At 57.1% G+C, this 22,651-nt stretch overlaps 3 protein-coding genes across 8 annotated transcripts; 1 reads left to right on the top strand and 2 right to left on the bottom strand.

Annotated features, from left to right (window-relative positions):
- Positions 1-558: 558 nt before the first annotated feature.
- Positions 559-7,109, bottom strand: LOC135405305 (class I histocompatibility antigen, F10 alpha chain-like). Of its 4 annotated transcripts, XM_064639976.1 has the most exons (8): positions 6,654-7,109; positions 4,893-5,156; positions 4,409-4,684; positions 3,932-4,204; positions 2,954-3,112; positions 2,824-2,859; positions 2,657-2,710; positions 559-2,247 (listed from the first exon to the last, which is right to left on the bottom strand). In XM_064639976.1, the coding sequence occupies exons 1-8, from the start codon at positions 6,727-6,729 to the stop codon at positions 2,201-2,203; spliced, it is 1,185 nt and encodes a 394-aa protein (XP_064496046.1). In that variant the 5' UTR covers positions 6,730-7,109; the 3' UTR covers positions 559-2,200. The 4 variants fall into 4 exon arrangements, with proteins under 4 accessions (XP_064496046.1, XP_064496044.1, XP_064496045.1 ...); XM_064639974.1 differs by having other exon boundaries at positions 559-2,710; XM_064639975.1 differs by having other exon boundaries at positions 559-2,710; positions 2,954-3,070; positions 6,654-6,776.
- Positions 7,110-10,025: 2,916 nt separating this feature from the next.
- Positions 10,026-17,493, bottom strand: LOC135405496 (oocyte zinc finger protein XlCOF19-like). 3 transcript variants are annotated; one of them, XM_064640196.1, is made up of 3 exons: positions 17,454-17,483; positions 15,000-15,111; positions 10,026-12,531 (listed from the first exon to the last, which is right to left on the bottom strand). In XM_064640196.1, exon 3 carries the CDS (start codon positions 12,320-12,322, stop codon positions 11,417-11,419), a length of 906 nt encoding a protein of 301 aa, XP_064496266.1. In that variant the 5' UTR covers positions 12,323-12,531; positions 15,000-15,111; positions 17,454-17,483; the 3' UTR covers positions 10,026-11,416. The 3 variants fall into 3 exon arrangements, with proteins under 3 accessions (XP_064496266.1, XP_064496265.1, XP_064496264.1); XM_064640195.1 differs by lacking the exon at positions 15,000-15,111 and having other exon boundaries at positions 17,454-17,493; XM_064640194.1 differs by lacking the exon at positions 17,454-17,483 and having other exon boundaries at positions 15,000-15,476.
- Positions 17,126-21,010, top strand: LOC135405582 (zinc finger protein 48-like). Its single transcript, XM_064640288.1, has 3 exons — positions 17,126-17,601; positions 18,520-18,603; positions 18,792-21,010. The coding sequence occupies exons 2-3, from the start codon at positions 18,552-18,554 to the stop codon at positions 19,139-19,141; spliced, it is 402 nt and encodes a 133-aa protein (XP_064496358.1). The 5' UTR covers positions 17,126-17,601; positions 18,520-18,551; the 3' UTR covers positions 19,142-21,010.
- Positions 21,011-22,651: the final 1,641 nt, after the last annotated feature.

The raw sequence follows: 22,651 nt of genomic DNA, 5'->3' as shown, positions 1-22,651 counted from the left end.
AAAATCATTTGCCATCCTGCTGACTACACCAAATTGTTGTGGGTGGGAGTGGAAGGCTTTGCAACAAAGTTTATTAGAGAAGTTCCTACTGTTGAGTCCCGAGGTGCAGAAAGGACTCCCTGGCTTTCTAAACTCCTGCTCAGACAGGAGCCTGGGGTCAGCTGGATCTAATCTCAGCCTTGGATTACGTTAACAAAGGATTTAAGGAAAGACAGACATGTGATTGAATCAGCTTTTAATGACAGCAAATCAGATATATTTATATGTATAAAGTTATTTATTATGACAAATGAACAAAGTGAACAGAAGAAAGATCTTAACCAGAATAATTTACTACACAGTATAAACACTAAAAACTTACCAGTAGCATATAATATAGCACAAAATAGTGCCCTGTATCAAAGCAATTCCAGTACAGCAATTGCATCAAATTGTATCAAAGCTGGCAAAAAGAAACAATCATTAGTGGAGACTGATATAACTCCGTGCAACTCAATGCCACGGCCCCAGGGTAAAAGGAATAGGGATGCGACACTGCACAAAAGGGTTCGGACTCAGTTGAAGGTCAGGGGCGCAATGCCACTTTATTGGGGGAAACAGAGACTTATATAGCGTATGGGTAAGGGGAGGTTCCACAACTGGGGCGGAGCATGGGATTGACAACTCAGGGCAGAATGGCATTGGGGAATAGCAGAAAGATGGGTGGAACTCTGGAGTATCCAGGGGAAAGGACCAATGGGAGCTCACTCTGCACTGCAGCATCCATCAGCCAATCAGTGAGAGATGAGCGGGAAAACCAGGGGAGAACAAGGCAGTAAACAACTTTTGGCGGGAAAAACGTGAGGGCAAGTCCAGGCAAGCCCTGAACAGTATAAATCAAGGGGAATTAACATGGGAGCACATTGAACTTGGTATAAAACTGGTAATAAACTGGGGGATAACAAGTCAGTCCGTGAATTAATAGTCTTCAGGCCCCATACATGTCCCTCCAGGCCTTGAACCGTTCCCAATCAGATTTGTGATCCTCCACAACTCAACCCCTCAGTAAACATGAAGAGGCCTCCCTGCTCCACGGGACAAGCTCTACACACTCCAGGAAAGTCTGGAAGAATCTGCCACATGAAAGTTGGACTGGGCTTTTACAGTAATAAAGAGTTTGACTGCCAGTCCCATTTCTCCAGGCCAGCCAGCAGCTTATCAGTCAAATGCTGCTTCCAAAAGCAGGGTATGTGTTTGCAGTGGGCAAACCAGGCTGGTTTTAGCACAACCCAACACTAAAAGCAGCCCCTTGGCACCAGTGGGAGCTCAGCACAGCCAGCTTGAGTTGTTTGCATTCTCTGACCAGATTTTAGGCTCTATCCAGGAAGAGTGTCCTGCCAGACTCCCCAGCCTCTGTGTCCCCCCCTGCGGTGGTTTGAAACTCCCAAGAATCCAATTTCTAAGTTCAAGCCCCCCTACCACAATTTGCTCCTGTGAGAGGGTTTAGTGATGGCATTGTTACAAAGCGAATTAAATTAGTAGTAGAATGGCTAAGGCTTAGTAAAAGAGTAGGCCTAGAAAGCAACACTCTAAAGTAGCAACTTTGTTTGTGTGAAGTGGAAACTATAATCAAAGGATCCAGTCAAGCATGTATATAACGATTTGTTACCTAGGATGTGGTAAAGGTCTGTTAAACAGTTTCTAGGGATAAGACAGCTTAAGCAGATTTATGATTAGAGTAGATGATTATTAATTGTTATCAGTATGAAGTATGAGCTTGTTTGTAACTGCACCTGGTTTGCTGTGGAAACTGTAACTGCACCTGGTTTGCTGTGGAAACTGTAACCGTTTTGCCGTGGAAACTGCATGTAAACTTGTTTGAGTATAAAAGCTGAACTGAGAATGAGGGTCTTTGGAATCCTGACTTGGGGCGTTAGCCCGCAGGTTCCCGGGGCCCCGAATAAAGCACCGCATAAACCGGCACTCTGTTGGTTTGTGTTTTTTTTTGGATTACGGGCAACAGCATGGACTTGATATCTTTCTCACCTCATGTGGAGAGTTTTCAGACAAAACACAACTATTTAGTGTTGGGGGAAGGGGAAAATATTTACAAAGGTTTCTTTACATGTGTATATATATTTCCATTAAATTAAATTTCTCTTTTTCTTCAATAAAAGTCCACTCCCGGCACTTCCTGCACACGGTTCTGTCGGAGTCCATGTCACGACACGTGGAGCCACTGCAACAGGTTCTTTTCCTGAGGGATCCCTTGGGGGGGATGAAAGAGAAATACCCCTGGAGAACCAGAGTGACAACAGGAACAGCTGTTCCTGTTGTCTGCTGGGACAAGAGTGGGGGACAGAGTCACCATATCCCTGTGCCCATCCCACAGGACTGGATCCAGCTGTGGAGCCCATGCAGAGGAGGAACTGCACCAGAATCCTACCCCATCCTGCTCCACCCATCCCATCTGACTCCACTCCATCCATCCCACCCCAATTCTGCTCTGAAATCCCACCCCAATCCCACTCCATCCATCCCAGCTGATCCTGCTTCAGAATTCAGCCCTGATCCCACCCCAGAATTCCACTTGATCCCACTGTGGAATCCTGCCCTGATCTGGAATCCTGTCTCAATCCTGCTCCATCTATCCTGCCCCAATTTCCCTCTGGAATACCACATGGATCCTGCTCCATTCCTGTGAGAGAGCAGTCAGTTCCCATGTCTGTTCCTGTGGAAAGAGAAGATTGACAAGATTCTGGCCTGGATCACACACCTGGACCCATTCCAGGATCCATCACGGGATCCACATGGAGAGGTTCTGGATACGCTGCTGGTACTCACCATTGGCCACAACATATCTCTTCCTCTCCCTCTTCCCTATGGAAATAAAGTGGGATCAGCACCTGTGGCACAAGATCCCCAGCCACCGGATGGATCTGTGCCTCTTCCCAATCCCTATCCCATGAGTTACCGGATTGGAGCTTCCGGATGCCAAATCTCATGTGGATGAGGCTGATGATGATGATGATGGCAGCAATGACGGACACCGTGACCACCAACAGGATGAGATTCCAGCTGGATTCCGGCTCTGGAAGGCGTGGGATGGTGAGAAGGGGGAGGGTGTCAGAGACTGAAATAGTTAATGATTTATGCATTCCAGGAGTTTGCAGGTTTTGACTTTTGCCCTAAAAACGCAAGGAGATACCCCCGATGGACAGTTGAGCCCATCCCCTCAGTGCTAAGCCCTAAAAAGGCAAGGAGATGCCTCAGGTGGGCTAAGCCCTAAAAAGGCAAGGAGTTGCCTCAGAGGGGCTAAAGCCCTAAAAGGCAAGAAGACACCTCAGGTGGCCAATTGGACACATCCCTCCCTCCAGCGCTAAGCCCTAAAAGGTAAACAACCCCTCATGCCAGGGAGGTGCAAAAGCATGCTGAGGGTATATAAACTGACTGGTGACTTTGAGAATTTGGGTTCTCCTTCTCCCCCACCGCCGGCGAATCAAGACCATCGCTCTCAAGCATCACTGGAGATCCTCACTCTCAAGCATCGCTGGATCCAGTGGGGGTGACTATGTCCATTTCTTTTATACTCTCAGCTTCTCTTTTCCCTTACTCTCATCCTGGTTCTCCTCTCTCCTAAACAGTTTCTCCTCCCCCCAAAAGTTATCTCAATGTTGCATTGTTTTATGACAACACCCAAACTGCTAGCATGCTTGTTGATACAGAATTGTTAAAATAAACCTCGCCAGTGTATGTTTTCAGACACCGATTATTCAGTGTCGTTTCACTCTAATCCACCCCAAGGGAATTATTGATAAAAACCTGGGTTACCCTCCTCCCTTTTTCTGGGGCGGGTCGTAACAGGAGGGGAACCCCCCATTCCACTGCTCCACATTCCCAAACTCCTCATTCCCAAATTCCCAATTCCCAGATTCCCCGTTCCCAGCCTCACCCCAGGCAAAGATCCCGGGCTCCGGCATTCCGGCGTGCTCCACCCGGCACCGGTACTGCTCCCACTCCCCCGGCAGCGCCTCGATCCTGGCCCAGCTGTGGAAGGTGCCGTCGCTGTTGGGAACGATCCCGCCCCACTCCGTCTCCTGATCCCAGATTTCATCCCCCTTCAGCCAGTTGATCTCGATGACCCCGGGGTAGAATCCGTACGCGCGGCAGGACAATGTCAGGATCCCGTGTTCCACTTTTCCAGACACGTGGACATCAGGAGGCTCTGCAATGGGATAATGGTGAGATCTATCCATGGAATTCCCAAGGAAATGGGACAGCAGTAAGATCCATCCACAGAATTCCCACGGGAAGAGGATGAGGGCGAGATGTGTAAACAGAATTCCCGTGGGAATTCCTGCATTCTCAAATCCTCCTTCCCAAATCCCATATTCCCCAGTTCCCATTCCCACGAGAATTCTGCCCCCACCTTTTTTCTCCAGCACCTCCTGCCCATACTGGACATGTTTCTGGAGCACTTCCAGGCAGGTGTGCTCCAGGAAATTTGTCAACCTGTCCACTGTGATCCCATCAGAGTCCCAGTGCCTCTTGATGATCTGGGCAGCGCTGTCGGCTGCCACGAAGCTCCCGGATCCCAACTCGAAGGAAAGGAAATCCCGCCCGTCATAGCCTTCCCGAAAGGATCCACGGACGCTCCCGTCGGACAGGAGCTCACAGCCGCAATCCCGCTGCAGCGTGTGGAGACCTGGAGGGGGAGGAATCGGATCCACAGAGACCCATGGAAGTGTCTCCCAGCCCCACAGGGCCCCATTCCAGCCCTATGGACTCCCGTAGTCTGATGGAAGATCCACACATCCCGTCCCAGTCCCTTGGAGTCTCACAGATCCCCTCCAGCCCCACAGATCCACATCCCAGCCCCACAGATCCGGCCTTCCCCGGCTCCCCCCACTCACCCCCGCTCTGGTTGTACCGGCCCTGCAGCATCCTCAGGTGGTCGGGGTCCTTTTGCCGGTACCTCCCATTGATCTGGGTCTCGGTGTCCCAATATCCCGGCTCGGCTCCGGCCGCCATCCACAGAGTCTGCGGCTCCAGCCGGCCCCGCTCACTGTCGTAGCGCACGAAGGGGGTCCCGTCCACGGACGCCACGGCCACGTACCGGGGCAGCCCCGGGCCCGGTTCTGACACCGCCACGCGCAGGTAACGCAGGGAGTGCACAACTGGGGGGACACAGAGAGCTGGGGGGGCTGGGGGGGCTGACGGGGAACTGGGAGAGCCGGGAGAGCCAGAAAGGGGGCTTGGGGGTCCCAGGGTCAAGGAAAGAGGGATGCAGGGATGGGGAGAGGTGGGATAGGGAGTTCCAGGGGGTCCCTGTACCCAGGAAAGGAGGGTCCAAGGGGCCCCAAGTGCTGGGAAAAAAGGGGTCATGGGGTGGGGAATGACCCCATGGGATGGCCAAGAATGGGGGGTCACAGGGGTCCCCTTTGTTCTGGAAAAGAGGGGCCTGGGGCTGTAAAAGGCAGGAATGGGGCTCCAGGGGGTCCCAGGGTCAAGGAAAAGGAGGTGTTTGGAGTCTGGGAGAGGCTGGATGGCCAGGAAGTGGATGCAGGGGGGTACTGGTAAAGGATAAGGGGGAGTAGGGGGGTCCCAGTGCACAGGAATAGAGGTTCAGGGGGGTCTTGCTGCCACACAAGGGGGTGTAGGAGGGTCCCTGCACCCAGGAAAGGGGGTGTAGGGGGGTCCCTGCGCCTGGGGAAGGGGGTGTAGGGGGGGTCCCAGTGCCCAATAAGGGCATGGAGAGGGTCCCAGTCCCAATTAAGGGGGTTCAGGGGGATCTGGGTGCTGAATAATGAGGTGCAGGAGAGTCCCCATGCCCAGGAATGGAGGTTTGGAGGGTCCCAGTGTCAAGGAAAGGGGGTGAGGGCACCAGAAGAGGCAGGATGGAGGTTCAGGGGTCCTGTGCCCAGGAAAGGGGGGTACAGTGGTCCCCAGTGTTGAGGAAAGTGGGGAAAGGCAGGAATGAGGGGTCCAGGGGGTCCCAGTATTGAGGAAAGGGGGGTCATGGAATGGGGAGACCCAGGATGGCCGAGAATGGGGATCCCAGGGCTCCTCAGTGTAGAAGAAATGGGGGTTTGGGGGCTGGGGAAGGCAGGAATGGCGTCAGGGGGTCTTAGGGTCAAGGAAAAGGGGGGTATGGGAGAGGTGGGATGGTTGGAAAGAGGGGTGCAGGGGGATATTGGTGCAGGATAAGGGGCGCTGGTGCGGGGGAAGGGGGATTTCAAGGGATCTCAGAGTTAAGAAAGAGGGGGCAGGGGCTCAGAGAGGTGGGATGGGTGGTCCAGGGGGTCCCTCTGCCAAGGAAAGGGGGGGGGAGACCCAGAATGGCCAGGAATGGGGGTCCCAGAGGTCCTCGGTGTTGCAGAAAAGAAGGGCTGGGGGCTGGGAAAGGAGGGAATGAGGATCCAGGGGGTCTCAAGGTCAGCGAAAAGGGGTACCTGGCACAGGTGGGATGGCCGGGAAAAGGGGTGCAGGGGGGTTCCGGTGCCGGATGAGGGGGTACAGGGGGGTCCCTGTGTACAGGAACGGGGGTTTCAGGTGGTCCCGGTGCTGGATAAGGGGATTCAAGGGGGACCCAGTGGCCAGGAATAGGAGTTCAGGGGGGTCCCGTGCCCGGAAGTGGCGGTCCAGGAGCTCCCGGTTCCGAGGGCCCCACTTACCCTCCGTCGCCCCCGCCGGGGACCTCAGGAGCCCCAGGACCCCCAGGAGCGCCCCCAGCCCCAGCGCCGGAGCCATGGCGCTGCTCCGCTGGCCCCGCCCACAACCCGGGCCCGCCCACAGAGCCGCTTTCGGCCCCGCGATTGGCGCCGCTATCTCCTGATCGCCAATGGCAGCTAGATCTGCTCGGGACGTCACCGGTCGCCAAGCAGATCCCGGTGGCGGAGGTTGTGAGGCGGAAGTGACCGAGGGAGCGCGGGGGGGGCGGGGACGGGGGAATTCCTGGGAATTCACCTGGATCCCCTTTGGGACCCCTCTGGGCACCCCCTGGGCCTCCCTGCGACCCTCCTCGGCCACGTATTGCGGGACCCCCGGGCCGGGCTGAGCTGAACTCCCGGGCCCTGCGGTTAAACGCGGCCTTAACCCCGCTGGTCTGGGGCCAAAGCGGGGGAAGCGCCGGGATCTGCGGATCCCGCGGGGGGGGGTGGGGTGGGGTGGGGTGTCTCCCTGTGCCAGTGCCCTCCCCGCGCAGCCCCCACTGCCTCCCGCAGACCCTCCTCATCCCTCCTGGATACTGCCTTCTAGAGCTTCCAAGGGAAGTTCTTATCTCCCTTTCCTCGGTGTGATCCTAAATGCCAGAGGGGCTGGAGAACCCCTTTCCCAGTCACGGGTTTCCCAGGGAAGTGGGTGCAGGGGTATCCCAGTGTCCAGGAATGGGGGTTCAGAGGGGTCCCAGGGTCAAGGGACGGGGAGGCTGGGGGCTGGGAGAGGTGAGATGGCTGGAAAAGGGGTTGCAGGAGGTCCCAGAGCCAGATAAGGGGGTGCAGGGGGGTCCTGGATCTGGGGAAGGAGCTGCAGGGGCGTCTCAGTGCCCAGGAATGGGGATTCAAGGGGGTCCCAGGGGTCAGGAAATGGGGGGGCTCCCAAAAGCCCTCCCTGGGAGGAGCAGGAGCTGGGTCAGGAGTTCTGTGGGGAGAGAAAAGAGGGTGACACCAGGATGGGGGGCGGTGTCCGGCGGCAGCTCTGGGTCGGGGGGGGGGGGGGGGGCAGGATCCGGGAAACAGCGGCGGCTGCTGGGAAGGGATCAGGATGGATTGGGACAGGATGGGATGGACTGGGGTGGACCGGGATACACTGGGACCAGGACTAGGACCCAGCAGGACCAGAACTGAGGCAACGGGGATCATACTGGGAGCAACTGGGACTAGACTGAGGCTGACTGGGCTTCTACTGGGATCATACTGGCAGTGCCTAGGAGCATGCTGCAGGTAATTGGGATCATGCTGGGGCAACTGGGATATACTGGGAGCGAGTGGGATCATGCCAGAGGTGACTGGGAGCAACTAGGACCACTCTGGAGGTGATGGGGGGTGGCTGTGAGCAACTGGGATCATGCTGAAAGCTGCTGGGAGCAACCGGGAGAGACCGGGAGTGACTGGGATCATACTGGGATATACTGGTAGCATTCTGGGGATGCCTGGGATATACTGGGAGAAACTGGGAGTGACAGGATTCATACTGGAAGTGACTGGGACCATATATGGAGCACTTGGCATCATACTGGAATCATTCTGGGAGGGACTGGAAGCGACTGAAGCCATACTAGGGGTGACTGGGAGTAACTGGGACCATGCTGGCGGTCATTGGGTTCTTACTGGGATGATATTGGGGGTGACTAAAACCATACTACGAGTGGGTGGAACCATACTGGGAGTGCATGGAAGCAACTGGGACCATGCTGGTATCTTACTGGTATCTTCCTGGAAGTGACTGGAATCATACTGGGCGTGACTGAAAGTGACTGATATCAGACAGGGAGTGACTGGGCCCATACTGGGGGTCACTGGGAGCCCCTGGACCCAGCTGGGAGTGACACGGGCCCGCACTGGGCGGAACTGGGCAGCTCTGCCCCAGCAGGCCAGACATCGCCATGACGTCATTGGGAGAGGCCATTATGTGCCGGGTGCAAAAAACCAACGCCTCGCTCCAATTGGCTCTTTCCTACGTCACTCCTCGTCGTCGCGCGCTGATTGGTCGAGCGGGACCCGCGGCGGGACCCGGAGCGCGCTGGGCTCGGACCCGGGACCGGGCGGAGGGGGCGGGAGGTGCCGCGGGAAGCGGGGTCTGGCGGGCTCGGCCTGCCCCGGGCGGGGCGGTGTCGGCGGCCCTGGGGAGCGGGGTCTGGCGGGCTCGGCCCGCCGTGTCCCCCCGTGTCCCCTCCCCAGGGGCCGCTGAGGGAGCGGCTGCCCGCGGGCTCCTCCTTCCCGCTGAGCCTCGGCGGGCTCGGAACGGGTTTGTGCCTCGGCCTTGGCCGCAAACATCGCATTCGTTCCCCGGGCTGCGACAAGCCGATAATGACACACTCGAGAGACACATTGAGTCGTTATTGTTTCAGAGTTGGCTGCCCGGGGCTGTTTCACAAGTCGAGCACAACTCGCAAAGCTTTTTACGATTTCCACATGTTAGCAAACAAAGCAAAACAAGCTTGCAAGCAGCTACGAGACATTAGAGCTGGAGAGAACACTTGCTGGTTTAGACTCAGCTGCTTTCCCTCCTGCAGGTTCTTGGAGAGACGGGGGGTGGCCTCAGGTGGGTCTGAAGGGCCGTCCAGCACCTTGGGGGGTGACCAGGGGGGCCTGGGACTGAAAACACCTCCCAGCTGTGCAAGTCCTTGGGACGACACCTTTCCAGGTGTGGTGGTGCATCCCCACCCCCCAGGCCTCCCTGTGATCTGAGAAATGCTCCTTAGGCCTCAGCCTTGATGAACAGCCCTGGGCTGAGCTGCTCTTGAGCTGCTCAGAAACACTCTCTGCTGCCAGGAACTGGTGCTGTCTAACCAGCTCCTGCAGTTTAACCAACAGCCTGGGAAACTTCTTATTTTTCTTGCCTGAAGAACAACCAAGTGGAATCCTATTTTTGTTTTCCAACTTTCAGAGAAAGTCACAGACCTGACTTGGGGCCAGGATGGACAATTCCTGTGGGGGCCCCATAACCAGCGCTGCTGAGTGAGACCCTTTGAGGTCTCTGGGGCCGCAGCAGCTGCAGGGACTCTGCTCCAGCACGGGCTTCCCACGGGCTCACATCCTTCTTTTTGGGCCTCCCCCTGCTCTGTGGGCTCCTCCTTGGGCTGCAGGGGAATCTCAGCTCTGGTGCCTGGAGCACCTCCTGCCCCTCCTTCTGCACTGCCCTGGGGGTCTGCAGAGCTGTTCCTCTCCCCTGTTCTCACTCTGCTCTTCTCTGCACCCAATTCCATCTGCACAAGGACTTTTTCCTCCTTCAGTACTGTGGGGGTTCGACCTCCACATAAATCCAATCTTCAAGCTCCCCTCACAATTTGCCTCAACACCGAAATTTTCAGACAGGCACACAGTATGTGGGAAGGTAATTACATACAATTTATTACTACCCAATAAATACTATACAAACTAAAAAGCAATTATATATAATATTAACACAGCTCCCCTTGAACCCTCCCACATCAGTTCAGAAGTCGTCTTCAGGGTGATAGTGAAAAAGTCTCTCTCTCATTGGGGTATCAGGGAAAGGGGTTCTCTTGCACCCCCACCAGCCCTCAGCTCCTGCTGAGGTCTCATCCTGGGCTGCCAGGGAAACACTCACTTCACCAGGTCTTCATCACAAAAAGGTCCAGGGAGTCAGCTCTGAGTCCTTCCTCCTTGGTTTCGTGAAGGTTTCCTCCTAGGGACTAAGATGTTCCATTTCTCACTCTCCAGGTTGCAGGCTCTGGGTCTCTGCTCAGTCCTTTTTTACCCCAAATAGTTTTCATCAAAAAGTCCTTACCCAGAAAAACCTGCTGGTTTGGCTCTCTCACTCTTCCTTAGCTGCTGCAGTTTTCAATTTCAGTAGCCCAGGTCCAAACCCAACGTATGGCACCTCCGAGGCCCTCTGGCCCGTCTCCAATTCCTTCAGCCTGGAGTTCTTCCAGCTTTTCCATATATTCCAGCCACTTCTCCAGGCTCTGGACCCCTCTAGCTCCAATGCCGAGCATGCCTTGAATCCACACCACCGCCTTCCCAGGCGGGGGGGGAAGAAAAAGAAAGCTCCCTCGCCTTGGCCAAAGGGTACTCAGTCCAGTTCACACTGTCCCAAGCCCTGCAGTCTAGCTGGGGGGGGAAGAGTGAGTCTCCCTCACAACACACACATACTCCTACACACTGCCTCCAGCCCTGGCTGAGCCAGGGCCGTGGGGGCACAGGGGCCCCCCCTGGGTTATGGGGGGCCCCCATCCACCCCTCCGGCTTCTCTCTCTCACACACACGCTCTCACACACAACTAAAACTGCCAACGATTTCCGGCTGTTGTGAATATCTAATTTCAAAAGAGCAAAAAAGAACAGCTGCAATTGGTCCCTCAGCGGGAAACTCTCCTGGGACCAACCACCCCAGCTCCTAGCCCTGGGGGGAGCAGCTAAAACTAAGACAAATACATTCTCCCCAAGGCGTCACTGTCATCTCTGATGGGCTCGGCCTTGGCCAGCGGCGGGTCCGTCCTGGAGCCAGCTGGAATTGGCTCTGCTGGACATGGGGGAAGTTTCTGGCAGCTGCTCACTAAACCCAGCCCTGGAGTCCCCCTGCTACCAAAACCTGGCAAACCCAATACACTGCCCAGCATGGATCATCTGGAACATGAGTCAACAGATCTGTGCCCAATGTGGGTCACTGTGGAACCAATGTGTCCTCCGATGGGTGATGGAGTTGGAGCAGCAGACGAAGCTCTTCCCACAGTTGAGGTGCTCACAGGGCTTCGCTTACTCGTGGGTCCGTTGGTGTGAGGTCAAGGCAGAGCTCTGGCTGAAGCTCTTCCCACACTCGTCACACTTGTAGGGCCTCTCTCCAGTGTGGATGCGCCTGTGCAGGACAAGGTGGGAGTTGCGGTTGAAGCTCTTCCCGCAGTCGGTGCAGAGGAAGGGCCTCTCATCTGTGTGCGTCCGCTGATGCAGGAGGAGGTGTGAGCTGGTCTTAAACCTCTTCCCACACTCAGGACACTTGTAGGGCCGTTCTCCACTGTGGATCTTCTGGTGGCGGACCAGGTCGGAGCTCAGGCAGAAGCTCTTCCCACATTCTAAGCACTTGTAGGGCCGTTTCCTGGAGTGCAGGCGCTGGTGGGTGATGAGGTTGGAGCGGTCATTGAAGCTCTTCCCACATTCCCCACACTGGTAGGGTTGTTCTCCGGTGTGAACGATCTGGTGGCGGATCAGGCAGAAGCGCCGGCTGAAGCTGCTCCCACACTCCGAGCACTTGTAGGGCCTTTCCCCGGTGTGGATGCGCTGGTGGCGGTTCAGGTGGTATCTCTTGCTAAACCTCTTCCCACATTCCAAGCACTTGAACGGCCTTTTCCCAGCATGGAGCTGCTCATGGACCTCCATGTCAGAGCTCTCGCTCAAGCTCTCGTCGCCTTCCCGGCACAGGGTGGGTCTTTCCTCCTCAGAGCACCCTGGGCTGGCTTTGGAGACCCTCCTCCTGGGAGATCTCCGTGGCTTTCCCTCCCCGCTGCCTTCCTGCGCCATGGAGCCCTTCAAAACGGCCTCTCCCACCAGGCTCTGCCGGGGGGATTTGTCCTCCGGGCTCTCCGTCCTCAGCTCGGGGCCTGGGGCAGGAGGGAAGAAGGACAGGGAGGGGATTTGCCTCCGGCCCAGAGGGAAGGCCAAGGACATCCCCCCAACTCCGGCCCCGGCAGGACGGCGGCGGCGGCAGCGGGGTTGTCCTGCAGCCGGGGGCGATGCTCAGCTGGGAGATACAGGACAAGACAGGGGCAAAGGGGCACTGACTTCCTCCTCACCTGCCTGGGGGTCCTGGGGCATCTTCCTCTTCCTCGCAGCCTCCTCCTCCATCTGGCCAAGCTTTGGGAAGGAGAAATGCTGGTCTGGGGGGGAAAACAAGAGGTGAGTGTGTTGGGCTGGGGGTTCCTCCTGCCCAAGTCCATCTCTAGATGTTACTGGATGGCTTCTGTCCAAGAAAGCCTCCAAAACACCAAGATTCAGCCCAAAAAGCCCTCCCAGTAGTCCCCCCTCTCTGGTCTCTGTACTTTGGGGTTCTGGGGATTCCCTGGTCAAGGCTGCTGGGCGTCCCACATGTACTGGGAGTACCCCCTCTCAAGACTCCCCCTTCTCCAGGCTCCCCTTTCTCCAGGGTCCCCCCTGTCTGCACTGCTGGGGGTCCAAGGGCTCCCCCCTTTCTGGGCTCCCACTTCAGTGTTTCAGGGGTCCCAAGGGTAGCCCCTCTCCAGGCCCCTGTTTCAGGGTTTAGGCATCCCCCAGTTCTAGCATCACTTCTCTTTGCTCTCCCCACTCTGAAGGTCCTCTTCCTTCCCCTCCTCCTCCTCCATCCCTTCTCCTCCCCCCAGGACCAGCACCCACCCTTGGCCCCCATTCCCCCCAAACCCATCACATCCCGCGGGAGGAGCAGGGATGGAGCTGGGGCAGGTCGGGATGGGGCAGCACTGGGCTCTTGTCTGCTCCCACCCCCTGGGGGGATCACAGGAAGGGCAAAAGAACAGCAAAAGAGGGAAAAGGCATGGCTGGAGATAAAAATTCAGGGCTTGTGGCACTTCCAGCCCTTTGGGTTCATCTCAGGAGCCTGCAGATCTTGGAGGGGGAATGCAGAGATGGATGATGGGGAATCCCGAGGGATTTTGGGGGCAGCGTGAGGGGTTGTGGGAGCCCCTTGCTGGGGGGTCAGGCTGGAGACCCCCCGGTGCTCCCGGGACCCCGGGCTGGAGAGTTGTCACCACCTTCTCCTGTCTGGGGGGACCTTGGCTCCTGGGGGCTCTTCTGCAGCCACAGAACCTGGAGGGACCCTCCTCTGGGTGGGTCCTCCAGGTGTTCCAGGAGCTTTGGGCTCATCCTAGGAGCAACTGGGCTACACTGGGATCATCCTGAGATCGTACTGGGAGAGACTGGGCTACACTGGGATCATCCTGAGATCATCCTGGGAGTGACTGGGCTACACTGGGATCATCCTGATATGGTACTGGGAGAGACTGGGCTATGCTGGGATCATCCTGAGAGTGACTGGGCTACACTGGGATCATCCTGAGATCATATTGGGAGAGACTGGGCTACACTGGGATCATCCTGAGATCATACTGGGAGAGACTGGGCTACACTGGGATCATACAGGGAGTGTCTGTAACCACACTGAGGGTGACTGGGACCACCCTGGGGGCAACTAGGACTATGCTGGGAGACACTGGGGTCATACTGGGAGTGACTGGGATTATACTAGGAGCACCTGGGTGCAACTGGGATCACAGTGGGAGGAACAGGGAGACACTGGAACCATGCTGGGAGCAGCTGGGATCATACTGGGATCACACTGCGAGCAGCTGGGCCCGTCCTGGGGAGACTGGGATCACAGTGAGTGGGGCTGGGATCATACTGGGAGTGAGTGACAAGGAGCATGCTGGGGGCAACTGGGACCATGTTGGAACCATGCTGGGGGGACTGGAACCACAACTGGGGCAACAGGGACCACACTTTGTGCTACTGGGAGCAACTGACAGAAACTGGGATCATGCTGGAAGCAACTGGGAGTCACTGGGAAGGACTGGGTGCGTGCTGCAGGCAACTGGGATATCTTGGGGCTGTCTGTAACCATACTGGGGATGACTGGGACCATGCTGGGGACAACTGGGAGCAAGAGGCAGTGACTGGGTCTATACTGGGGGTGACTGGGAACCTGCTGGGACAGACTGGGATGATACTGGCAGTGACTGGGACTATGCTAGGGTCAACTAGGACCACACTGGGACGAACAGGGAGCAAATGGGACCATGATGGTGGCAACTGGGATCATACTGAGAGTGACTGTGATCATACTGGCAGGGACAAAGAGCATGCTGGGGGCAATTGGGACCTTGGTGGGGGCAACTGGAATATACTGGGAGCAACTGAAACAATGCTCAAGGTGACTGGGTCAAACTGGGAGTGACTGGGACCACACTGAGGGTGACTGGGAGTGGCTGTGAGCATGGCTGGGATCGTGCTGGAAGTAACTGGGAGGAACTGGGAGTGACTGGGATATACTGGGGGTGACAGGAACCAGTGCCTGGAATAATACCAGCAGTATCTGGGGGTGACTGGCATCATACTGGGGTTGAGTGGGAGCAACTGGGACCATGTAAATGGCATCATACTGGAAGTGACTGGTTTCACAAGGGGAGCAAATGGAAGCTTGCTGGAGGGAACTGGGATCATACTGGGAATGACTGGAAGGAACCCATGATACTGGGTTCATACTGGCAGTGGCAGGAAGCGACTGGGATCATACTGGAGGTGACTGGGACCATACTGGGAGCAACTGGGATTACAGTGGGTGTGAATGGAACCTTACTGGGGGTTACTGGGAGCTTCTTGGTCCATGCTGGCAGCAAGTGGGATCAACTGGAAGATACTGGAACCATGCTGGGGGGACTGGAACCACAGCTGGGGCAGCTGGAATCATACTGGGAGAAACTGGGCTCACACTGGGATCATACCTGGAGTGACTGGCACTATGCTGGGGCCAATTGGGACCATGTTGTGGGCAAGTGGGATATAGCGGGAGCAACTGGGCTCATACTGGGAGTGACTGGGCTCTGGAAAGCGCAGGAGGGAGAGGGCAAACCCCTTCCTGCTGCTCTGCATTCCCAAAATCCTTGTTCCCAGTTCCCACTCTGGCCCTGACCAGCAGATCCACTCAGGGATCCCTTTCCCTGGGGACACTTCCCTGCCCTCTCCCCGCCTTCCTGCCCCTGGAAATCAGCACTTAGGAGCCTCATCCCATTGTTCCCTCCTTCTCTTCCCTATTATTACCAGGATCCCCCTGCACCCCCTTTTCCTGGGCACTGGGACGCCCTGCCCAGCCATTCCCAGTTTTCCAGCCCCCAGACCTCCCTTTCTTTGATTCTGGGACCCCCCTGCCCCTCTTTCCTGGTCATCCTGCCTCTCCTAGCCCTTGGATCCCCCTTTTCCTTAGCCCCCATTCCCGGCCACCCCAGGTCACCTCACCCCCAGCCCCCCTTTCCTTCACCCCAGCAGCCCCTTGCCAGCTCTCCCAGTTCCCCCCTTTCCTTGACCTTGGGATAACCCCAACACCCAAATCTCTGTGTCTCCCCAGTTCCCCACTCCCAGTGCTTCCTGCAGGGGGGTCCTGGGGAGTCCCAGGGGGTCCCTGAACCCCCCATTTCTGTGCACTGAGACCCCCCGTGCAGCCCCTTATCTGGGACCGGGACCCCCTGCACCCACTTCCCGGCCACCTCACCTCTCCCAGACTCCACACTCCCTTTTCCTTGACCCTGTGACTCTCTGGACCCCCACTGCCGTGAATCAGGACCCCCCTGCACCCCAATTTCCTGGCCATCCCACCTCTCCCAGACTCCATACTCCCTTTTCCTTGACCCTGAAACGCCATGAACCCCCATTCCTGCCTCTCCCAGTCCCCAACCCCTCCTTTCCTCAAATCCCAGTACTCCCTGAACCCCCTTCCTGCACATCCCAGGTCTCCCCACCCAATGAACCACCCTTCCTTGACACTGGAGGCCCCTGGACCCCCCTTTCCTGGGCACAGGGACCCTCTAGACCCACTCTAGTGCCAGTCCCTACATTCTCACTTTCTCCTTGATTCTGGGACCCCCCTTGAGCCCCCATTCCTGGGCTCAGGAACCCCCCTTAACCCACTTATCCTGCACCAATAACCCCCTGTACCCCCTTTCCCTGCCATCTCGCCTCTCCCAGCCCCCAGGTCTCCCTTTTCCTTGATCCTGGGACCCCCTGGACTCCCGTTCCTGCCTTTCTGAAACCCCAGACCCCTGTGTTTTGAACACTGAGGAACCCCCTGAACCCCTTTTCCTGTCATTCTGTGTCCCCCTACCCTGTGACTCCCCCTTTCCCTGACACCGAGGACCCCTGGACCTCCACTGACATCCCATCCCACCTCTCCAATCACTGCACCCCCCTTTCCGTGGCCCTGGGACCCCCGGGAACCCCCTTCCCCAGCACTGTGTCCCCCCTGCACCCCCAAGACTCAGCCCAAAATAACCCTCCCAGCACTTCCCCCTCTCTGCTCTCTCCACTTTGGGGGCCCGAGGGTCCCCCCTCTCCCGGATCCCCCTCTCGGGCTACCAGGGCTCCCCCCTCTCCGTGCTCCGGGCTGGCAACCAAGGGCCTGACCCAGCAACACCGACCCCACCGCGGGGGGGACCCGCATCCCCCCACCTACCGCCGGGAACCCACACCGGGACCCCCAAAAACACCTCCCGGGGACCCCCGATAGCCCCCCAAGGCGCATTTGCGGCTCAGCTTTGGGGTCCTGCAACACCCAAACATCCTCTCCCTCAAAACCCCACAAACCCAGAGCCCCCCCAGACATTCGGGGCTCGGCTCTGGAGTCCCGCAGCACTTTCTCTCTCCTCTCTTGCCCGGCCCCGTTTCCCAGCTTCGGCCCAGCCCCGCGGCAGCACCAACGCGGCATCCAAGCCCCGGGGCCATTCCTGCTTCCCTTCCCGGCCTTTCCCGGGCCCAGCCCGGCTCTCCTGTTCTATCCCACCCCCGCACCGAGCTTTGGGGGGCACGGCGGGGATTGGGGGGCTCTGCTGGGCCACGAAGGGACCCCAAGGGAAGCCCTTTCCCGCCGTCCCACCTCCCCTTATTCCCCCTCTCCCACCCCTTTCCCACCGTCCCCCCAAACCCCGGCTCCTTCCCAGCTCCCTTTGGGAGTGACCCACCGCCCCTCGCGCTCAGTTTGGGGGTCCCATCCCCTCTTTTCCCCCTCTCTTCCCCCCTTTCCCACCGTGTCCCCCCCGCTCACCCGAGAGCTCCGCGGCCGCAGGGACGGAACAGGAAAAGGCGGAGCGGGAGGAACGGGAGGGGATAAAGGAGGAAAAGGAAACGAGAGAGGATCGCCCCGCCCCGTCCCGCACGTTCCTGGGAAGAAGGAGCTCGTCCCAAAAATCTTGGTTGGTTGGTTCGTTGTTTTTTGTTCATGGCGGGCAGGGGGGTGAATGTTTGGATCTTGCAGGACCCCAAAGCTGAGCCCCAAATGCCCCTTGGGGGGATATCGAGGATCCCCGGGAGGTGTTTTTGGGGGTCCCGGTGTGGGTTCCCGGCGCTGGGCGGGGGGATGCGGGTCCCCCCCGCGGTGGGGGTCGGTGATCCCGGGTCAGGCCCCGCCGCCTCCGCTGTCCCCCGGTACCGGCGGGGGGGGCTGGGCCGGGGGGGACGGACGGACACGACCCAGCGGGTTTGGGGACCCCTCGGGAGAGCCGGGGGTGGGGGGGAGGAACCCCTGGAGTGGGGAGAGCGGAGCGGGGCGAGAGCGGAGCTGGGGGACCCACGGCAGCCTGGAGGGGGAGCACGTGGGGGGGACCCCGGGAGCCTGAAAGTGGAGCCCAAGGAAGGTGGGACCCAGGAGAGGGGGGACCTTGGGAACCCGGTACCTCCAAGCAGAGAGAGAGGGGAGAAGGGACCCCTGGGACCTCCAAACTTCCCTGTATCCCTGAGCAGCACCGTGGAGAGGGGGAAAAACCCAGGGACCCAAAGTGAGGAGACTGGAGAGGGGGCAATCCTGGGATTCCTGGGACCCCCAGAAGCCCGGAGAGGGTGGTGACTCTGGACAGGGGGTACCCTCAATGTGCACAAGACCACCAGGAGCCTGGACAGGGGGGAACCCCAGAACGCCAAAGTTGAGACACTGGAGAAGGGAAACTCCTGGGAGGGTTTTTTAAGGCAGAGTCTTCATGGGTTTCTGTTTTTATGGGATGAATCTTGGTCTTTTGGAGGTTTTTACAGACACAAGATGCTCGGTGCTTCTAGAGATGGACTTTGGTAGGAGGAACCCCCAACCCAACGCACTCACACCTTGTTTTCCCCCCTAGACCAGCATTTCTCCTTCCCAAACTTTGGCTGGATGGAGGAGAAGGCTACGAGGAAGAGGAAGATGCCCCGGGACCCCCAGGCAGGTGAGGAGGAAGTCAGTGCCCCTTTGCCCTGTCTTGTCCTGTATCTCCCAGCTGAGCATCGCCCCCGGCTGCAGGACAACCCCGCTGCCGCCGCCGTCCTGCCGGGGCCGGAGTTGGGGGGATGTCCTTGGCCTTCCTTCTGGGCCGGAGACAAATCCCCTCCCTGTCCTTCTTCTCTCCTGCCCCAGGCCCCGAGCTGAGGACAGAGAGCCCGGAGGACAAATCCCCCCGGCAGAGCCTGGTGGGAGAGGCCGTTTTGAAGGGCTCCACGGCGCAGGAAGGCAGCGGGGAGGGAAAGCCACGGAGATCTCCCAGGAGGAGGGTCTCCAAAGCCAGCCCAGGGTGCTCTGAGGAGGAAAGACCCACCCTGCGCCGGGAAGGCGGACGGACCTTCATCCAGAGCCCTGACCTGATGGTCCACATTCAGTTTCACCCCAGAGAGAAGCCTTACAGGTGCTTGGAGTGTCGGAAGAGCTTCGCCCAGATCTCTCACCTCTTCTACCACCAACAGGTACACACTGAGGAGGGACCAGTGTGATTGAAATTGTGGAAGAGCTTCAAGCAGAGCTCCAAGCTTTGCGCCCACCAATCCTTGCACACTGAGGAACAGCCCTACAAGTGCTTGGAATGTGGAAGAGCTTCAGTTGGAACTCCTGCCTCATCACCCACCAGCATCTGCACACGGGGAAGAAGCCCTACAAGTGTCAGAAATGTGGGGAGAGCTTCAGCTTGGGCTCGCACCTGATCCACCACCAGATGATCCACATGGGGGAACAGCCCTACACGTGTGGGGAATGTGGGAAGAGCTTCAGTGACTGCTTCTACCTCATCACCCACCAGCACCGACCCTATAAGTGCCTGGAGTGTGGGAAGAGCTTCAGCGTCAGGTCCAACCTGATCTGCCACCAGAAGATCCACACCGGAGAACGGCCCTACAAGTGTCCCAAGTGTGGGAAGAGGTTCCAGACCAGCTCCCATCTCCTCGTCCATCAGCAGATGCACACGGGGGAACGGCCCTGCAAGTGTCCCGAGTGTGGGAAGAGGTTTTGGAGCAGTTCATGTCTTTTCCTGCATGAGCAAGGGCACGCAGGGGAACAGTGCTGATCCCGTTGGGATCTGGTCACCAGTGATGTCCCCTAGGGATCAGTGTTGGGCCCAGTTCTATTTAATATCTTTATCGATAATTTAGATGAGGGAATTGAGTCCACCATCAGCAAATTTGCAGATGACACTAAGTTGAGGGGGGAATGTTGGTCTGCTGGAAGGCAGGAGGGCTCTGCAGAGGGACCTGGACATGCTGGAGAGTTGGGCTGATTGCAACGGGATGAGGTTCAACAAGGCCAAATGCCAGGACCTGCCCTTTGGACACAAGAAGCCCCAGCAGCTCCAGGCTGGGACAGAATGGCTGGAGAGCAGCCAGGCAGAAAGGGAGCTGGGAGTGTGGATTGACAGGAAGCTGAACAGGTGCCAGAGTGTGCCCAGGTGGCCAAGAAGACCAATGGATCCTGGCCTGGCTCAGGAAGAGTGTGGCAGCAGGAGCAGGGAAGTGATTCTTCCCCTGGACTCAGCGCTGGTGAGGCCACCCCTGGAGTGCTGTGTCCAGCTCTGGGCCCTCAGCTCAGGAAGGACATGGAGGGGCTGGAGCAGGTGCAGAGAAGAGCAGCGAGGCTGGGGAAGGAACTGGAGCACAAGTGGTGTGAGGAGAGGCTGAGGGAGCTGGAGAAGAGGATGCTCAGGGGAGACCTCCTCACACTCTGCAACTCCCTGACAGGAGGGTGTAGCCAGGCGGGCGTCCGTGACATCTCGGGCAGAGATGCCATGAGGTGTAATGGAATCCTTTATTACAGTTCTTTCACAGTTTATATACCCCGTTACAGCAGCAGTAAATTCCTGTTAGTAACTCTTCTCTAGATCTACTTTTTAGTTAAGCATTCACTGCCCATGAGAAAAATACTCCCAAGCACTTTTCTCCACACAAAGACACATCTCACCACATCCACTTTTATCTTGCCAAGTTCCCCTTAAGTTTCTCCCAGGGTCCTGTAATCTTGGTTCCCTACATCTCCCTCTTCTTTATTTTCTAAGGCACTTAAGTTAAAGCTGTATGGACTTGTACCACCAAGGCTTGAAATCTTTTTCACCCATGGCCCCAATCCCAAAGTCCAATCCCATCCTTCAAAGGGGTTCCATCTGTTGTTCACCGTCAGTTTCTTTGTTAGGTCCTGTAACTGTTGTAAAGCTTTTGTGAATGGAGGTTGATTTGTCACTCAAGTTCATGCAACACATTCCATCAAATCCTTCCCATCCATGTCCCTGTGCTAAAAGCAAAAAGTCAATAGCAGCTCTATTTTTCAAAGTAACATGTCCCACTGACTGAGCATTGGTCAATAAATCTGCAATAGCCTGACTAGCAGCATTTGTCTGTTTTGCTAACCAACATCCTAATCTATCCAAAACTAAGGGCCATGTTTATATAAACAAAGTGTTCTTGGCAGCTTTCCCGGTAATGTTCCCAAACATTCCCAGACACTGTACCAAAACAAACCGAGATAACCCGAAGTTTCCCAGCCAATGTCCCCGAACTACAGCAAACTTCTTCCCCCCCCCCACAATGGGTAAAGGAGACAGAAGGGAAAAGGGAAAAAAACCCCAAAGGACCCAAAATAAACTGAACTAAAGCAATATTTATATATTTACACTGAATTGCAGTTACAAAAACCTATACACATAGAAGAAAAGAGAACCCCCAAAAAAATGAAAAACAGATATACCCAAATATACATGGCTAATAGAGAGCCAGCAAGCAAAAAGAATCTTAATACTTCCCTTGAGAAAGCAGAACTGTGCCAACAGACTTCCCCTACGAGTCGGGACGAACCAACCACCTCCTGAGGCCTGCGAGGCCCCACAGCCCCTCACAGGAGCTCAGCGAAGCTGCCCCTTCTCTCCAACCCGGCCAGAAGACATCTGGCCAGCCAATTTACTCCCCCTTGTATTAATACCTCTGCTTACGTAAGGAATAGAATGGAATTCTGGGAACACAGGGCACTTCCCTGGTTTCGAGCTGGTTGCCAGGAAGGGATCAGACCCAGTCAGCACAGGTTTAGGAGGGGCAGGTCCTGTCTGATCAACCTGATCTCCTTTTATGACGAAGTGACCCACTTGGTGGATGAGGGGAAGACTGTGGATGTGTCTACGTGGACTGCAGCACAGCCTTGGACACTGTTTCCCATGGCACACTCCTGGAAAAGCTGCAGCCCAAGGCTTGGCCAGGGGCACTCTGCTGGGTTAAGGGCCCAGGGAGTGGTGGAGATGGAGCTGCATCCAGTTGGGATCCGGTCACCAGTGGTGTCCCCGGGGATCAGCGCTGGGCCCAGTTCTATTTAATATCTTTATTGATGATTTAGATGAAGGGATTGAGTCCACCATCAGCAAATTTGCAGATGACACCAAGCTGGGGGTGTGTTGATGTGCTGGAAGGCAGGAGGGCTCTGCAGAGGGACCTGGACAAGCTGGAGAGTTGGGCTGATTCCAAGGGGATGAGGTTCAACCAGGCCAAGTGCCGGGTCTTGTCCTTTGGCCACAACAACCCCCGGCAGCCCCACGGGCTGGGGACAGAGTGGCTGGAGAGCAGCCAGGCAGAAAGGGAGCTGGGAGTGTGGATTGACAGCAGTTGAACATGAGCCAGAGTGTGCCCAGGTGGCCAAGAGGGCCAATGGATCCTGGCCTGGCTCAGGAAGAGTGTGGCAGCAGGAGCAGGGCCTGGACTGAGCGCTGGCCTGGATTGTTGGGCTGGACTGAGCGCTGGTGAGGCCACCCCTGGAGTGCTGTGTCCAGTTCTGGGCCCTCAGCTCAGGAAGGCCATGGAGGGGCTGGAGCAGGTGCAGAGAAGAGCAACGAGGCTAGGGAAGGGACTGGAGCACAAGTGCTGTGAGGAGAGGCTGAGGGAGCTGGGGGGGCTCAGCCTGGAGAAGAGGAGGCTCGAGGGAGACCTCCTCACTCTCTGCAACTCCCTGACAGGGGGGGGGAGCCAGGTGGGGGTTGGTCT

This window comes from Pseudopipra pipra, chromosome W (genome assembly GCF_036250125.1).
Source record: "Pseudopipra pipra isolate bDixPip1 chromosome W, bDixPip1.hap1, whole genome shotgun sequence".
NCBI classification, from domain to species: domain Eukaryota; kingdom Metazoa; phylum Chordata; class Aves; order Passeriformes; family Pipridae; genus Pseudopipra; species Pseudopipra pipra.
Note: the sequence above shows the minus strand (reverse complement) of the source record. Positions and strands in the feature narration are given on the sequence as shown.

What these genes read in the sequence shown, in the direction of transcription:
- LOC135405305 (XM_064639974.1), bottom strand. Translation starts at nt 6,729, where the DNA reads ATGGCTCCGGCGCTGGGGCTGGGGGCGCTCCTGGGGGTCCTGGGGCTC. An exon ending in GGAGGTGCTGGAGAAAAAAG is followed by an intron (nt 4,205 to 4,408) that starts GTGGGGGCAGAA and finishes ATCCCATTGCAG; the next exon opens with AGCCTCCTGATGTCCACGTG. An exon ending in GCCCGGGATCTTTGCCTGGG is followed by an intron (nt 3,113 to 3,931) that starts GTGAGGCTGGGA and finishes TAACTATTTCAG; the next exon opens with TCTCTGACACCCTCCCCCTT.
- LOC135405496 (XM_064640195.1), bottom strand. Translation starts at nt 12,322, where the DNA reads ATGTCCTTGGCCTTCCCTCTGGGCCGGAGGCAAATCCCCTCCCTGTCC.
- LOC135405582 (XM_064640288.1), top strand. Translation starts at nt 18,552, where the DNA reads ATGGAGGAGAAGGCTACGAGGAAGAGGAAGATGCCCCGGGACCCCCAG. An exon ending in GCCCCGGGACCCCCAGGCAG is followed by an intron (nt 18,604 to 18,791) that starts GTGAGGAGGAAG and finishes CTCCTGCCCCAG; the next exon opens with GCCCCGAGCTGAGGACAGAG.